General features: G+C 35.0%; 2 protein-coding genes across 2 annotated transcripts; both read left to right on the top strand.

Moving 5' to 3' along the window:
* Positions 1-11,583, top strand: LOC123540808 (delta(14)-sterol reductase TM7SF2-like). The gene is made up of 8 exons (XM_045326108.2): positions 1-80; positions 3,753-3,922; positions 4,725-4,902; positions 6,683-6,877; positions 7,279-7,665; positions 8,638-8,718; positions 9,160-9,282; positions 10,562-11,583. The coding sequence occupies exons 2-8, from the start codon at positions 3,791-3,793 to the stop codon at positions 10,720-10,722; spliced, it is 1,257 nt and encodes a 418-aa protein (XP_045182043.2). The 5' UTR covers positions 1-80; positions 3,753-3,790; the 3' UTR covers positions 10,723-11,583.
* A 567-nt stretch (positions 11,584-12,150) lies between these two features.
* On the top strand, positions 12,151-18,483 carry LOC123540809 (uncharacterized). Its single transcript, XM_045326109.2, has 3 exons — positions 12,151-12,309; positions 14,471-14,698; positions 16,747-18,483. Exons 1-3 carry the CDS (start codon positions 12,241-12,243, stop codon positions 17,146-17,148), a joined length of 699 nt encoding a protein of 232 aa, XP_045182044.2. The 5' UTR covers positions 12,151-12,240; the 3' UTR covers positions 17,149-18,483.
* The last annotated feature ends 585 nt before the right edge of the window (positions 18,484-19,068 follow it).

Genomic DNA, 19,068 nt, shown 5'->3' with positions numbered 1-19,068 from the left:
TAAACCTTGAATTCATACGGTTTGATAAGTTATCTCAAATATCACAAGTGACCTGGATAACTAACCTTGTTCTTGTTCTTGTAAGTAGCACTGTAAACATTTTTCAACGTTATCTAACTGTTAGTCAGTATTATAGTGCAGACAATCAAGCTTGAAATAAACAACTTTTGTCTAACATGCATTTTGTACTCGCAATTCTAATACTTTTTCAATATACATTAACTTCTGATGGCTATTGAAACAAAAGATTGTACCTTAATGCAGTAGGTAAAGTCTAATTTGGTATCAAGGAGAGTACACTTAAATAAAATAGGTAATCCTAGGCCTTTACACCTTTAAACAATGTGTTATTTCTTAGTCTGTACCCAGGAGTGTACACCTTGATAAAGTTCTTAGTCATTTGCAGAATACTGGTACCATCATAAAGGTTTGAGCCAATGTGTTTAAATTTTGCACAGTGATGCTGCGAAACAAGATTGCATCAGGCTGATAGCAAATTAATAGTAAACTGTCCTTCAAAGGGTCACACTTCAAGAATTTTTTAAGGACAAAAACAACATAACAATTAATGTGAGCAAACGCAAACATAACATGTAAAGAAAGATTTCAATGTTGATATTTAGGTAGACTTTATATGAGTCGGTCACTAAGACCCAGAAACTGTTCAGCTTATCGGTTTGTGAAATAATACTTCGTAAAGGGAATCGTCGTAGCTCTAAAGATAAGTTTAATCAACAAGGAAAGGTTCCTTCCTGTTGTATTTACCAATCATAAAATGCACTTGTTTTGTTTTATTCAATTTATTTGATGGTTTTCCCGACCGTGAAGCTATCAAAGAGGCGTAATCCCTACATACCCCCTGAAACATGTCTTAAATTAGTTTTGGTGATCCGAAAGAATGGAAGTTGGACCTGTCACGATGTTGGAACAGTTTTTCCAAAGAACTGCACTTTCAAATGCTGATCATTGAGCGGCCGGTGTAATGAAGTATTTCGACCCCCATAGAATAACGACCCCCGGTCATTATTCTATAGAAAATGTGTCTCCTTTCCTGTAAACTATTGACTCCCTTTATAAAAAAACTGACTCCCTTGATAACTCTATAGAATAACGACCCGCCGGTCATTATTCTATAGAAAAACTGACCCCTCCAAGTAAAATACTGACTCACTAAAGATGACTCCCTTCGAATCTCATAGAATAACGACCCCGGTTATTATTCTATAGAAAAAGTGACTCCTTCCATGTTAAATACTCACTGGCGTTACTACATTCGAACTCTCATACAATATCATATGTAAACATATTTTTTCTGCATTCGAAACCGTAAGTTTCGCGAAATTATCGAGTTTCCACAAAAACGGAAATTTTCGCTAAAACATAAAAGCTTTTCGCGAAATAAGCCTTCACATAAAATAAAAGTTTTCACGAAAAGTTATGAAACTTTTTGTTAGTGCCCACTTCTGCATAGAAACGAGATAATTTCGCGAATGACAACTTTCATGAAAACGTAAGTTTTCGTAAAATAAATGTTATTTTCGAAAACATATTATTTCACAATACTTTACTCTTTTCTGAAAGCTTGTCCTTTTCGCGATACTTATCTCGTTTCTTATGCAGAAGTGGGCACTTACGCAATTGTCCAATATATATTGCATTCTTTTCATGAATACGCTAAGTTTTTTGCAGAAAAATACTCCTGTTTTCCTGTAAAATCGATACTTTTCGCGAAACTTATCTGGTTATCGATTCGAAATCACATAAATATCGATTCCCGAACATTATTCTATTTAAAAAAGTTACTCTTTCCGTGTAAAACACCGGCTCCTAAAAAGACTTTCGACGATAATATCTATGAAAAAGTGATCCCCACCAAAGCTAACGGACAATTTTACTAGATCTACAACTCTAATACCCTCCATTACCAATAGTTAACATTTTGATTGTACTACTACTACTGGTGCCGCTACTTCTATTGCTATTACTACATGTACTTCTTCTTCTTCTACTACTACTACTACTACTACTTCTTCTACTACTACTACTACTACTGCTACTACTGATACTACTATACCTGCTTCCACTAATACGTCTTGTACATCTACCTCTTCTTCTCCTACTGCTGTTGCTGCTGTCACTTATTCCTCTGCTGCTGCTGCTGCTGCTACTACTGCAACTGCCACTACCGCTGCCACCATCACTACTACTACTACTACTTTCTATTGTTGCCGCTACCGTACTTTACTGCCACTGCTAAGTATTGCAACTTCTATTAATACTAAGTTCTATGCTAGCAGTTTCTTGTGCAGTTTTCTTCTATAGAATTACTTCATACCGAAGTTTGCAGGGATTATTGGCACTGGTGTGTTTTGTGAACGTATTGTAAATTGTAATTTTCCTGAAAAAATGTATACACCAAGATACAGCGTCTAGAAATAGAATCCCTTTTCCCGTTGCGGAATGCTCTGATTTTTGTGTCAAGTAATGGTATCTGGGGCTAATGGTCAAACGGAAGGACGGACGGACGGACGAACAAGGGCAAATCTATATGCCCCGTTCCCCCGAGTGGGGGGCATAAAATGCAACAATTAGGCCTTAGATACATGAGTTATCACTAAATTTGACCAAATGACCGGGGTCATTTTTTTTATGGGAGTCAATATTCTTCGTGAGGTTCAGTTTACTTCACGTGGTGGAGTCATAGTACTATGATCTGGAGGTCATAATACTATGACCGGGAGTCGAACTGCTTCATTACACCGGCTGTGTTGTTAAGGTTTTGAGTACTGGCCGGCTGTGTTGTTAAGCTTTTGTGTACCGGCCGGCTGTGTTGTTAAGCTTTTGTGTACTGGCCGACTGTGTTGTTAAGATTTTGAGTACTGGCCGACTGCGTTATTAAGGTTTTGTATACTGGCCGACTGTGTTATTAAGCTTTTGTGTACTGGCCGACTGCGTTATTAAGGTTTTGAGTACTGGCCGACTGCGTTATTAAGGTTTTGTGTACTGGCCGACTGTGTTGTTAAGGTTTTTTTGTGAACTGGCCGACTGCGTTATTAAGGTTTTGTGTATTGGCCGACTGTGTTATTAAGCTTTTGTGTACTGGCCGATTGCGTTATTAAGGTTTTGAGTACCAGCCGACTGTGTTGTTAAGGCTTTTTTGAACAGGCCGAGTCGTGTTTGCTATGACAGTGTTGTTTTTGTCTTTAAGCTAAAGAATATTTCAACTATAACGAAGGTAGGGCGTGTACGAAAACAATGTGTTTTCGGTGCTAAATAGAAAATTATGTTGACATGTTTCCAAGAGACATTAAATTTCTTCAGAATAAGTGTCTTTCTTTTTATCAATATCTTCAACGAATAGGTCCATGTTGAGATCGTAGCTTCACGATTTTTATAAGAAAAACAAACAGTATAGCTGTGTTTCTCCGCTGTTCCTTTAATAGCTTTTAAACTTGGCCATTCATAGAACCCTGGTTAGAAATCCTTGATAGATAGTTTATCTTGCCATATCCTAGGCATATTGTTATAGATAAAAAGGCAAAATGTTTAATGTTACTTTAGAAGCAGATCAATAAATGTTTGCCATTTTGCACAAAAAAAAACAACAACAAAAAAACAAAAACAAAATCATATTGTTCTCGCTAAAATACTGACTGATAATCTACACGTTCTATCCTGTTAAACACTACACTCACTAAATTGATCGTTATTTCTTATTTGTTCAAAAGTTTGATTATCTAGGTATCTTACAGAATCATAGGTGGAGAGATTCAAGAAAACAAAGGTTGCAATGGGAGAAGCCAATCACCGGGAAGAAAGCTGTCAGACTTTTAAATTCAAAATGGGTGGACCAAAGGGCGCTGTCATGTTTTCTATATTCTTTACCGTCTATACATTCTACATAACTGCAAAATGTCAGTCGGTATGTCTTAACTTTTCAAAAACATTGTAAAACTTGTTGTGGCCAAACATTTCTTAACCATTGTTGGTAAATACAGGTTCATATCTGGGGGGGAAAGCTAATGCGTCTGGTGCACCTTGAAAGCGTCTAAGGTTGAAATCCATTTCCGAACGGTCTTGTTAATAGTGTTTGAGAACATATTTCCTACTATTTCCAACTCTCTCTCTCTCTCTCTCTCTCTCTCTCTCTCTCTCTCTGTGCGTGCGCGTGTGACTGTGTGTGTCTGTGTGTGCGTGTGTGTCTCTCTCTTTCGTGGGTTTACGTATTTCGCGTAATAAGATCAATAGTATCGTTAATTTTGCCTTAAACAAGTACGTGTATTGTGGTATTTCGTTGCTGAGCTTCAAAAAAAAGTTGAAAAGCTTTCCCTATCATGGCAAAGTTATGAGTTTTGATTCATTATCTGGTCCATTATAAACCGATTAAAAAGCAAGCTGTTTTATTTGTTTCCTTTACTTACTCGTACTAAAGAAGTGAATGTGTATGTTCGGGTAACGTCAAACTATTTTTTCCGTTTAAACGAAAATTGATGTAAACAGAAATCGGTTATTTGAGTGGTCTCTAACAACCCTGTCTAAGTGGCTCTACACGAAAAGCTATCTATATATGAAGAGCTTTTGCCAACCGTGCTACAATAAAATAAGTTTATATTGTCCAATAAAATTTGGTGATAAAGGGCCTCGTGGGTTCCTTTAATTCTTTGTTGCCAGATGACTGACAAATTGTCCTTAAGTCTGTCGTTTATTTTATTATTTTTTTTCAGGGAAAATGGGACGTCCTTGTATTTCAACCGCCTGTCAGTGACGGATTGACAGAAGTTGCTGCAGCGGTCACCATTTGGTTCCTTGCTCAGTGCATTCTGTATATAATGTCCATTGGAGGAAAACAGGAGCCAGGAGTGATCTTGTCTTCTGGTGAAAGACTGATGTATAATACAAATGGTAGTATTTGTAAGCTCACCGAATGGTGAATTTGTTCGTCCGTTACTTTCAAATTATCTCACCTTTTGTAATTAGTTTTTCCTTATCCGAATAATTGCTTAAAGTGTTAATGATTTCATTGAGCTGTGTATAAACAGATACCAATAAGAAGGAGACTTAAATGCACAAGACTTGAACATTTTTCAAATAATATTCCGTTACAACTTTGATATGAAAATATTTCAGTTAAACTTAAAACTAAAATAGATAACAATATGATAAGGGAGCTGCATTCTACGAGAGATATAATTATAGATATAAATCTATTTGATTCAACATATTAAAGTTAAATCTCACTTTCATATATAAATTTTGTTTCTTTGGAGAATAACACCAAACATAACTTACTGAAGATTTAAACGGCCCTTGACATCTACTAGTATATCGAAAGTGGGTGTGTGAGGAGGGGGTTGTGTTGGGGGCATAAGTCTGTTTTCTGTTTGAATGATTTTCAAATGATCTCCCTTTTATACTTATTTTTATGCTTGTCAGGAGTGTAATTCTAACCATACCAATGAGATTTCCATGAAACTTGGAATATATGTAGACTTCATTGAGAGGAAGTGCTGAACTCAAGAACCGTAACAGCGTTTTGTTTTTCAAAGTTTCAGCTTTTTTACTTCAGTCTCCCTTGTTTTGGAAGAGAAGATAATTATAAAAAAAAGAATATATTTATATGTATTTTGAAACAAAAGGCAAGAAATCACAACTACCTTATTCCTTTTTCACGAACATAATACCATATGAACTCATTCTTTCCCAGAACTATTCGTTACTGGAACAACATGCCTTACAACATCAAGGCCAGTAAAAGCCTAGCAAGCCACACTGTCAGTCTAAATACTTTCATGCACTAATGCATCATGTCGCTTTTATTTTTAACATTGTATGTAGCAGTCTTACATTTTATGTTTTCATTATGTAACATAGGTTATTTTATTAGATTGTCCCCGACCTCCAAGTTATAATCAGTAAACGATTGTTGGGAGTAACCCCGTAGAAGTAGAAGAAGAAGGAAGTGCATGATACAAGAACGGTACCTCGTACTAAAAGAGTTTTCAAATTATCTCTCTTTTTGTACTGAAATGTGTCCAGATAAATGTCTAATAACTACTAAAGAAATTTAAAACAAAAAAAAAAACAACAAAAAAAAAAACATTCCGATAGATGGAAGCATTGAACACTTATTCTTTCTACCACTTATTGCAGGAGTAATCATCATTTGGTACACTTTTAAAGTGGTAATGTCACATTATGCATGTCGGAGAGCACCCATTGGTTCTACAAATAGCCTTGGTTGTTGAGATCCCACACATAACCTTGTGCTTGTTGAAATTATAGTCTGTGATAGACAGCTATGGTCATATGACAACCTTAAAGAAATTCAGATGTAGGAAAATTACATAAATCTTGCATTGAATCAGGAGCGGATTTGATGACCGTTCATAAGCTCAATGGCTTACTTGGCTCATTAATCCTTATACCCAAAAAACGAACTTACAGTGCAAACATGTATTGAATCCCTCATGTTGACACATAAATTAAAAGAAAAATACAACTCTAAATAATAATGATAACTGTCATGAAAAAGGACGGATAATTGCGATAGTGTTCCGTGTTTTATTGTCATAAAAATCGACGAATATTTGCATTGGAGCTTCAATAAATTAATGTATACATGTTTAATCTGTTAAATTGCACAATGTTTTATAGGACTTTCTAAATTTCTTTCTTTTCTAAGCGTTGTTTGTGCTAATCGTCAACATACTTTCGATGGTCGCAGCCATTTTGCTCGGATATGACGTCAGACTTATATCAGGTTCCCTGGTGTGCATGTTCGAGGCAGCGGTGCTCTTGTGCTTCATGTCCAGTTTGTACTTATATATAAAAGGTTCAAGTCTAAGCCACGCTGAAAAGAATCCAAATGGGTGTTCAGGTAATAAATGCTATTGTTATGTAAAGGTATGACCAAAGCAAGAATTTTGCTAACCCTCTACTTATCATTTAGAAAAACCTTTTATTTTCCTAGCTTCTTATCTTTTAAGAATTAAAAAGTAGATCTAAAGAATTGTGTAGAGTTCATCGTGCTTCAGTGGTTTTAGAATCCTGTATTTTCTGAAAAAAAAACATCTGAACGTAAAAGTACTTTTGAACGTACCATTTTGACAAAACTGCCTTTTTTCACGTCAAAATACAATGATAAACTGAAACATTTTCGGACAATAACAAGTACAGAAAAGTTAATTTTCATGAAAACTACATCTTAATAGCGATACTGTTTTAAGTCGCCATTTTAAATTAAGAATTTGAAATACTGTTTACAACGTTCTCTTAAAGGTCGCATTATATATGACTGGTTTATGGGTCTGGAGCTGAATCCAAGATGGAGGTCGCTCGACGTGAAATACGTTCTGTTTAGAAGTGCGATTATCGGATGGATTCTTCTAAATATATGTAACCTGGTGGAATACTGGATGCTGTATAAGAACATAAATACAACCTTAGTATTGCTGAATGCGATACAGTTAGCATATGTTGTGGACTACTTTTGGTTCGAAGGCGGAGTAATCGTGTCACGCGACATAGTTCATGAAGGACTTGGATATAATATTTTGGTACAGTTTATAATGATTCCATTCTGTTTTTGTGTCCAGACAAGATATGTCCTTACAACCGACACCAAACTACCGAATATAAATCTATGTCTTATTGCTATTCTTTATGGTAAGTTACTAGTTTCAGTATCTTTCTAGAATATATACGTAATATGTATTGCTGACGATTTCCTGTCAGTGGGTATTACGGATATATTTCGAACATATTCATTTTCCATCTGCTTTAGGAAAGTCTGTCTACGCAACATGATAAAACAGGGAAGACTCTTGTACCTAATGTTAACTACGCAACATGATAAAACAGGGAAGACTCTTGTACCTAATGTTAACTGCGCAACATGATATAACAGGGAAGACTCCTGTACGTAATGTTAACTGCACAACATGATTAAACAAGGAAGACTATTGTACCTAACTACGCAACTTGATTGAACAGAGAATGTTCTAACAAACAATGTTGACTTCTCAACATGATCAATAGAGACATCATGTTACAGCTAATATTAAATGATAAGGCTTATGTAACATGATAAAACGGAGAATGTTTTTACAACTAATGTTAAGTTTGTAAGCATAAAGGTCAGTCTCGTAATGCTACTCTATCTGCGGAAAGTGTACCTAAGTCATACTGACTGATGATTGTTTGACGTCTTCCTAGGGCTGTATTTTCTCATACTGCTTTAATATTGTGTTTACTACAGCCGCTTAGCTCAGTAGGGACAGCGTTGGTCTACGGATCGCAGGGTCGCGAGCTCGATCCCCGGGCGGGGTGTATGTTCTCCGTGACGACTTGATAAAAGACATTGTGTCTAAAATTATTCGTCCTCCACCTCTGATAATTCATGTGGGGAAGTTGGCAGTTACTTGCGGAGAACATGTTTGTACTGGTACATGGCTGAAATACTGTTGAAAACGGCGTTAAACCCAAAACAAACAAACAGCCACACTGGAACGAGTTCCATAAGAGAAAGTATTGCCAACTATGAATGTGTAGAAACTGAAATATTGAATACTCTAACTAAATACATTACAACATGCAATGTCAAAATAAGTCATAGCATCTTATAGAATTTATTTTCAGTGGTCGGGTATTACATATACAGAGCTAGTAATTCTGAGAAGAACAGCTTCAGGAAAAATCCAAATGACCCAAAGCTACATTGTAAGAAATTTTATGCTATTGTTCCCCTATGTGGCAAATCATTTTGAGGTAGTCAGCTGGCATATATATAACATTTTCGAATAACTAGGAAAGCGATTTGAACCCAAATAAATTAAAGATTTTAGTCAACCTTTTCATTTTCACCCTGTATTTATATATTTGTGTTCAGCGTTAATCTTAAGAAGCTACTGAGATGCGCATATAGGTCAGTTGATTGACTGAATATAAACCAAAGTATAAAACCTAGCAAGCAGATGGCACGGCATTATGGAATTTCATTTTGTTATTACCTTCCTTTATGATAATCAGACTGTGAATTATCATAAACACGTTCTTTGTTAGAATTCAGTTCGAATTCAAATTAATCTAGTCCAGTTGGAAAAGCATAATCGTCATGAAATGGAAAACTAAATGACATCAAAAGAACAATATCTTTTGCAGATCTAATGACAATGCCTACGTCGTCTGGAAAACAATTGTTGATAAGTAGTTGGTGGGGTATGTGCCGGCATCCAAACTATCTTGGAGATTTGATGATCTCCCTTAGCTATGCCTTATGTACAGGTGAAATATTAAGTATCTTAAGAAGATAGTACAAACGTAGAACGCTATAAAAAGAAATAATAGCAGACTCGGGTATTATCTGTCCTTATTACATGAGTACCTATAAATAGTAACAAATTTGTGTTGAAAATTCTCCCATTATTGCATTGCGTCATGCATTATCACATTATCATAATAAGCCCCGGGGCCATTATCGATAATGGCCCTGGCGTTAGCGCGGGAAATTAACGTCCGTAAACAGAAATGACGTCATGGCGTTTCGTGGAGGTAAAACAGCGAATATTTCCGTTTTATTTTACCATCTTGAGCGTAACATCATGTATTCTTCGTGAAATATTGTATTTTTATCCCTAAATTATGCAATAAGCAAGAAAGTACAACTTAGTATCCAGGTATTTGATTTTATACAGTAAATAGACTCTTATACAAATAATATAGAAACTGAAAAGCTGAAATTTATTGTGCCAGAAGATGCAAATACCCACAAAAATGGCACAAAAACATTTCTTACTATATTATAGGTAAACATGTAATAAACAGGTAAATACATGGGAGAGCGGTGCCTTTGAGTGATAATGGCCCTGGAAGAAGATAATAGCCCTCGGGCTAAAGCCCTCGGGCTATTATCACCTTGCCAGGGCCATTATCACTCAAAGGCACCGTTCTCCCATTTATTAACCTATACATAAGAAATAATGAAATGTGAAACACCCCTCACGCTCCCTAGTAATGGGATAAACGGGGCTGTTATTCAGAAATATTGAGTTGACCCCAGGATGTCAAAGGTCAAGAAAATATCACAACAATGAGTCCAAGCACGGGGGACTGTTTACGGTCGCCACTCGGCACTTAAAGACGTGTTTTTCTTTTATTTTCATAAATAATTGCTGTTTTATCTGTTTGTTCTTTCTTATTTTATTGTTTAGTATATCTAGCTAATTAATAATCATGCCTTGCGTAGCAACAAAATCCAGTTACCTAGGATATATAATTTTTGAAATATATTATTTATATCATATGCATGTACTTCACACACGTTTGAAGTGACAATATATGGAACTGATTATGTATATGTTGCGAGATCGACAAGCATTAAAATTGCTTTGCTGAATGTGCCCTTTTCTTGTACTAAATGTTCCATTTGTTATCTATACGCCAAGAGGCTATAGTGAAATATGTGCATGTTATGCATTTTAAATATATAAACACATCTGAACTATTTCAAATGTTGAAAATGCTCAGATAATGTTGTGTTACCATCTACGAGTTTGTCTTTCAGGATTTAGTCATCTGATACCTTATCTTGGAACTATATTTTTGGTACTCTTGCTCCTTGATAGAGAAAAACAGGACAGTGAAGGCTGTAAACAGAAATATGGTGCTGACTGGGACAAGTATTGTCGGATTGTGAAATATCGAATCATTCCAGGAATTTACTAGTCCGATTTTGAAATATCGTATCACCACTTTTCCTAGAATCTGAGATGTCGTGACAAGACAGATGTTTGAATTTTCATAGTACCTATTTTGGGCCCACCTACATTGTCAGTCTGTACTGTTGTAATTAGTGAATTTGAAAGTTTTTCTGAAACTTATTTCTAAACACGTTAAATCATGTATCAGAAGAAATAAATACTTCAAGTACATATATTAAATTGTTTTTCTTTTATGTAACATAACATCTCAACATATCTTTATTTTTGCTTGAAGAAATGTAATATTATCTGCCTGTACAGTATACTGTTTTAGTATCATTGAAATGCTCTAAAGTACTAAAAATGAGGTCTCATGATTTTATTGTTAAGGTAATGTCACGTTTTGAATTTCCGGTGAATAATAAAAAAACCAAAGAATATTCAGTTCTTTCCAAAAACCATTATGTTATGATTCAACCAAATAGTTTCCTTTGTCTACCAGAAAGCAACAATTCTTCTGCCTTAATATTGAGGTTTGGTACCTTTATGACAGATAATAAACTAAAACAATAGAAATTCATACGTGACTTTGGTGAGCTCAACAAAGCAATTTCAAGCACAAATATTAATGTGGAATGTAAAGTAAGTTATCCAACCAAGATACTTACAAAAACAATGCATTTGCAGAATAGAGAGATGTAAATAATTTTGTCAGCTCGTGAAAACTAATGACAAATTTTGACAGGTATGTGATCACTCATGACCTAATTACTTTTTTTTCTGTTATTTCTAACTTCCAGTTTGATTTTCTTAAAAATGGGTATTCTATATTGTAGCTTACAACTCGTGAATAAAAACAATATAAGAATATATTGTTACCTCACTGTCGTTTTGTCTATCCAAGTCACGTACGAATTCCTATTGTTTCAGTCATTTGTCACTAATTAGAGCAACTCACAGTGTTGCAGTCATGCAAAACACATCCTTTGTTTTCACATAGATATTGAGGATTTATCTTATGACCACATGTATTGGAAACACAATTTTAATACCGATTTTGTATTGCAATAATGCTAAACTATCTCGGCCATGACGTGTCCTTAATATGACTGTGGTCTATGTATGAAACCGCCACGAAATACATCGACATATGATATTTCAATAAAATATTCTCTCCTATTAAAACCCATATGTATAGTCTGAAAACTCTTCAAGCGGTAAAGCAAGAGATTTCTTCCAAAGCATAGTGCATGGAAACGGAGAGAGTACAGAACATTACGCAGCGGCACAGGTGTATTATATAAACATGGTCCGAAATAATGACTTCGGCAGATTGCGCAATCTAGAACATCCGAGTAAAGCAATGAAATAAAAGTTATCCGATTAGTTACTAATATTAGAAATGAGGTCACAGGGAAACCAATCAAAGTCATCCATTTCGGTCACGAGACTCGTGTATGCATAATCATCATAACAAAAACAAATGGAGGAGATACAGGATGGACTGAAAACTTAAAGAAATATTACATTAATTCGTTGACTTATGAGTAATTTAGAAGAAAACCAAAATAAACTACAAATTGTAGAATCTCCAGAGTATACGGAAATCAAAGTAAGATCATAACAAGGGGTTTACTGTGTCATTATTGCTGATTTAATTGTATTTGACAAGATGGCGCGTTTTTCATATGAACAACACGAAGTGTTCGTTTGTTTTGGGTTTAACGCCGTTTTTCAACAGTATTTCAGTCATGTAACGGCGGGCAGTTAACCTAACCAGTGTTCCTGGATTCTGTACCAGTACAAACCTGTTCTTCGCAAGTAACTGCCAACAGTGGCCTACTTTCCCACTTGAATTATCAGTGGAGGTAGACAGTATACTTGGCTTACTGTCGCTGAGTGGCTGGTTTTTAATTACTGACTTTTGCAGCCACCGTGACGTTACAGTTTGACTGTCACAATATAAAACAAACTGTCTACGTGGGATTAGTTAGACTAAGGTGGAGGACGAATAATTTCACTGTCGTTTTTTATCAAATTGTCACGGAGAACGTATACGCACCGCCCGGGGATCAAACTCGCAACCCCGCGATCCTTAGACCAACGCTCTCCCTACTGAGCTAAGCGGGTGAGGAGCACGAAGTTTAGCCTGTAGGTTAAAATATTTGTTTTGGGCCATCTATGGTCCAGTTTGTTGGTCTTGTCGGCTTGTTTCACTTTCTAACCATGAAGTTCATACAGCGCTTCAATTTCAAAACAGTCGGCTTTTCCTTTACTTAAACCATGTACAGAGCTATTAAAATAAATATACTTCTTTACTTAAACTTGGAACTTTTAAGTTATTTCAACAAGTTGTACTGAATAATAATAATTCATACACTCCGAGAAAACACGTAATCGCGACCAAAATCCAATGTCTAACCAAGTAGCCATACTCCTTTGGCTTATCGGGATGACTAATTTTATGATCTGATATTTTATAGTTGTCATCCCTCTAAGACAGCGACAGTCAAAAGTTATCACGCTGTCCCGAAACGTCCAATTATTTAGACTATAACCAACGTTGGTACAACGTTGTGTGTTTTTTGGGTTGGTCTAAATAACTTTTGTTATTTCAGCAAGTTGTGCTGAATAATTAATAATTCATACACTCCGAGTAAACACGTAGTCCCGACCAAAATCCAATGTCTAACCAACGTAGCCATCAAAACTCATTTGACTTATCGGGATGACTAATTTTATGATCTGATATTTTATAGTTGTCATCCCTCTAAGACAGCGACAGTCAAAAGTTATCACCCTGTCCCGAAACGTCTAATTATTTGGACTATAACCAACGTTGGGTGTTTTTTGGGTTGGTCTAAATAATGGGAAAATAATATATAAAGATCTAAAGAGCTGCAAGTTGTCTAATACTATTATACATTGAGCTACATAGTTACATGCTGACCATTAGTCAGTGGTCAGATTTCCTTATTAATCTTCCTGTTTTCATCTAAATATGTAACATCTTACCAACAAGAGATCTTGCATGATACACTGAAAGTTGCATTGGGTAAAAATGAATTTTGAATTATGATTTTGTTTTAATTTCAGATGTATGCATTCAAGATTCAGTTTTCTAATACTTGAAAATGTAATAGTGTTTTGTAGTGATTATAATTATAATACTACATATATCCAACATGGCTTAGACATCTACCATTGACATCTGTCGTGACGTCATGGTTTAAGAGCCTGTTAAGACTTTGATTAAAGTTCCACAATACTGTTGAGACCAAGATCCAGCCATGACACCTTATGCCTGCTTGGTTGGTTATAATTTGTATGATAGAACTATGTTCATTTTTTTCACCAGGCAGAATGATGTGGATATCAGTAAGGAAATGAACTTCAACAGTCTCAGCTAGGAGTATAGTTTAAAAAGGGGGGATTCCCATTGGTTTAATTTGTTAAAAGCTGCATTGCCAGCTGTTACAGAAGAAATGTGTTATAAACAGAACATTATCTGGGACATCACATTCCTTCATTAAACCTAAAATTGTATACAGCTTAATGGCTGAAAAAAAACCCAAGGACATTCTTGTCAGTTTTATGTAGCTACATTTAATATTTCAGATATTATGAAATCACATTTCTCTCTTTTTACTCTTGATGAAGTCACTAATAACTTGTAATAAGTATACAAAAAATAGTTTATAAACCACTTATTGTATAACCACCTTGTTAAACTTAGCAGCACAGCTATTCTTCATTATCAATTAACTTTACAGGAAGAAGGACCAAGTACGAGTGGTATGTCTGGAGACAGGCCTCAGAAACGAGCTGGTCGCAGACCTGGTCGTCGAAGTTCCAAGATGGATGTCCGTGCCAAGCTGGAGAGAAGTAGACAGAGTGCACGAGAGTGTCGTGCCAGGAAGAAGCTCCGTTATCAGTACCTTGAAGATTTGGTTGCCAACAGAGAAAAGGCAGTATTTGCTCTGAGGGATGAGCTGGAAATGGTATTTATAGAAAATATTAATTGGTAGAATAGATTCTAGTAGAACTTATTTATTTTTACTACTTGGGATAGTATGGATATGAAGAAAACTTTAAAAAAATCTCTGGTTCAAACTGCTTGCCAATTTATTGATAACTAAAAGTCCTCCTCTGAAACCACCGGTCCAGTTTTTAAAATGTTCCTTGGGTTGATAATCCAAATTCCTTTAGATCATTCCCTAAGCTTTAAGTAACATTACTGCCATATAATTGATAATTGTGATTAAGCTTTTCTATATATGGCTATATTGGAAACTTTAAGAATATTCTTGTCAGAAACGGCTGACTTGACTGAAAGTTTTTAACATCACACAAAATTCTATGTTCCTATATTGAAACCATCCAAACCCCGCAGACTTATTCTGCTTTAAATTCCAATTAAAACATTGGTAGAAATTTGTCTTGTCACATTGGTTAATAAGTGGGCACATGGATGGTATTAAGCAAAAAAAGTTATATTTATAAACAAGCCTACATGCTATATACTAAAAATATTTCACATGGAAATCACATTTTCATACTTATATGGCATGTAGAGTTATAAGATGTCTGTTGGCATGATGATGTTAATATTTTTATATGCCTGTTATGAAAAAATAGGACTTATTTTCACCATTTACAGGCAGGCAGATGAAATTTGGTGTCCACTCTGACAGTAGCTATCTAGAGTATTTTTCCTCAATGTTAATTAAAATCAAACTTACAAAATTTGGATCTCTAAAGGCTAAATTTGATAACCTGCCTGTTCAGACTTGTATCTCCGGAGTCGTGTCCTTTGAATCAGTCAAAATTGACAGTGTTTGCAGGCCTTTTTTAAATCATTTTGGGAATGCCACCAACTCTGTGGAATTGGGGAAATGTCCTCAGAATTGGTCTAAATTGGAATAAATTGAAATGTAACATGATATAATAAAATACTGTATGATACTACCAGCTCATAATAGCAGTATTCAATGAGCCACTTCCAGATATGTCTGGTTTATTTTTAAAGGCAACTAGGGTGTCTTTGCAGGCATTATATGCAGTTTTGAGTGTGCACTTGAATAGAACCATGAAAATTCTTCAAGCAAACTGTCTCTCTCTAAAGTCTTATAATGAAAAGAATTAAAACATTTACTTACATACACTTCAGAAAAACAGTAACTTGCTTGCCTACTTACGTCACCTACTTACTTACATACCTACCTATCCACCCAGTGCTTAAACAAGATGGTTAGGTAAAGGGCAATCAAAAGTTTTAATTCCAGCCTAAGAAGGCAGCAAGTTATTTATAATACAGTTTGAATTTAGCTTCCCATTCAGGATGAAGGGAAACTAATTGGGAATTAAGTTTCTCTGTGTCTAATGAATTGTATTCACTTAGACAACTCAAGGAATTAAAACAGGATTTTAATTCTTACCACAATAATATAATTAAGGAAAATATTTTTATAAAAAGTATACAAATATAACAGTCAGAGTTTAGAATAAAAGTTCAGTTTTTTAAATGGAGAAGAGGATATTTCTATGTTTGGTAAGTACCATGTTTGTTGTGTTACAGTAATTTCTTATCAAAAATAAAAGAATTGAGTAGAATCCCTGGCAGCAATGAGCATGTGCACCAAGCAGGATCAGCACAACGCCCATTTAACAACCTACGAATAGGAACAGTGACCACGCTTATTGGGCAGCCTGCAAAGTAGACACTGTACATAGTGGAAAGATGCTTCAAAAACGGATTTTTATATTACAGCGGAACAATGTGCACTCAAACATCAATTACTGCACCCTGTCTCAATTAATTCATTTTGTCACTGGCTGTGAACAATTCTTTTTATTTTCTTTGTTTGTACTGATTGAAACTCTGGATGACTTGACCAGTCTACTTACCGGTACCAAACGATTGGCGTTTACTGCATATGAAAACAAAATGGATTAGAACTTGGCAGGGAGGGGTCACCAACAGACAGGAAAATATGAAAGGTATAGAATTATGTAACATACAAATAAAAGTATCATTTTTATTTTGCAGTATAAGCAGTGGTGTATACAGATTGACTCTGGTTTGATGCCAATGTCACTACTCCAGATTGCAGACAACGAAAAAATTGACGAGTTGGAGCCAAAAAGGCGGCGTATGGATAAAATCACGGAAAACGATAATGACAGCCTAAAGTCTACATGGATTGAGGAACAATCGGGAAGTACAGAAAATTTCAAGGGGAATAATTTTTGTGCCAATATTTTTACGAAGGGAGATAATCAGTTTGAACATAGTGCCAGTTCTGTTGAAAGTGCAGCTGGATCAAGCATGGATGATTTAATATGGAAACTGGAGGGAGATATGATTAGAATTGAACCAAGAACTAGAAACTCAGTATTAAGGGGAACTAACTGTGTCTTACCTACTATAGTTGAAGAATCTGAAAAGTAAGGGAGACAGTTTTGAAGTTTAAAAGCTAAAGTGTATTCATAGGGCATACTACAAAAATTAATGTTGTTAAAAAAAACACAGGACTTTGAAGAGAAATGTGTAATGCTTACATAGTGTATGAAGTTTTTTGTGAGAATGAATAGAAAGTGTGTAGAATATTTGTTATCTAAATATTACAGCAGTGAAATTAAGTCAGCTATATACATGTAATGTGTAAGACAGGGAACAGATGAACAAGAAATGGAGAAGCAAAAGTAGACGTTGTGCTTGATCATGAGTTAGTGCTTAATTTACATGATTCTGTACTTCATTTATGTTTTATCTTTATGAAGTTTGCTTTACAGTGACTTAGTGAATACTATTGCCTATAATTACCCATACAATACACATGTTAAAGGAGAATGTGACAGGAGCAAAGGCTGGAACATTTTTATGTTTAGTGTTTAGAGATCTGGTGAAACAAATGATGTAATCTGAGTATTCAGCTGATAGGCCTGAAAATGTATACAGACTGAGTTTATTTAGAAACTTTTCAACAGATCACAAAACTTGTGGTGCAACTGACCCTTACTGTAACAGCAAAGATATAATGACCTAACTTACCTTTGACACAAAATTCTCTTCTGACTGAAAAATGATTTAAACTATGTTATTTTTAATAGGACCAATTTTTCCTAATGTGTTGAATTAAATTTATTATAAATATAATATAATAATATATATCATATTTGTATAATTTCATGTTTATGTGTGTTAGAACCGTTGAACGAATCTCAAGGAATTCTTTAAGTTATGATTCTGTTAAGTATATACACTGGTCTAATGATATCTTCGTATTTAAAAATAGTTTTTACTTTTTCCATGATGTAAGGCACTTCAAGGTGACCTATTTTTACTGTGTCATTGTCTATCCATTAATTTCTGGATTCTAACAATGTCCATTAATGCGCCAATTTTTGCCTAATTTGCTGTAAAGCAAAGCTTCAGCCTTATTTAATATACCTAGTCAGGATTACTTTTTTGAAGGGAGGTTATAAATTCATCTTTAAAATGCTTGTTGTCTCCCTTAGATAATTTATGCAATGAAGTATTTTTAACTTGCAAATTTAAATTTCATCATTAATTGTACCGAACATTTTTCCCCCTTTGTTTATTTTTAAGTGTAAGGATAATAATTTTTTATTGTTTAATAGATACATGTAGAGGTGACTACAGCTTTTGTGCAAATTTTGATGATGTTTATATGTTGTTTCTTTTTAAATATTAATGATTATTTTAAACAACTGCTTGTATCTAAATGTGAGATTTTAGCAAAATAAATGTATCATGAAGGAATTCAGCTATTGTTTCCATTCTATGTTTACCAATGCATTTGAAACGGAAGCCTGCCTAGGTACCCCCCAATATAATTTGAATTCTGGCAGTGTCAACATATTCAAATAGACCCCAGTATAAAATACTGGTAAAAAGTAATAAGCAAGTTTCCAAAACCAAGTTCCAACTGAACAACTGTAGGAGCATGTTCTAACTACTACTAGATGTATTCTCTGATGGGTCGGGTATATTAATAGACAATATTTTTCATAAAATTTATCAGTGAACAAATATAACACTCCTCATCAATGTTTTTCTTTTTTATTGAAGTTTGTTGTTTTTGTTAGCTCACCTGTCACATAGTGACAGGGTGAGCTTTTGTGATCGCCCTTCGTCCGTGGTCCGTCCACAATTTTGTGTCTGCACGATAGTGGTTTCATTTATGATTTTATTTTAACCAAACTTGCACACAACTTGTATCACCATAAGATCTTGGTTCCTTTCTTGAACTGGCCAGATCCCGTTATGGGTTCCAGAGTTATGGCGGCTGAAAGGGCCAAAATTAGCTATTTTGACCTTGTCTGCACAATAGCAGCTTCATTTATG

This window comes from Mercenaria mercenaria, chromosome 16 (genome assembly GCF_021730395.1).
Source record: "Mercenaria mercenaria strain notata chromosome 16, MADL_Memer_1, whole genome shotgun sequence".
Taxonomy (NCBI): Eukaryota; Metazoa; Mollusca; class Bivalvia; order Venerida; family Veneridae; genus Mercenaria; species Mercenaria mercenaria.
This window is presented reverse-complemented; position numbering and strand designations above follow the sequence as displayed.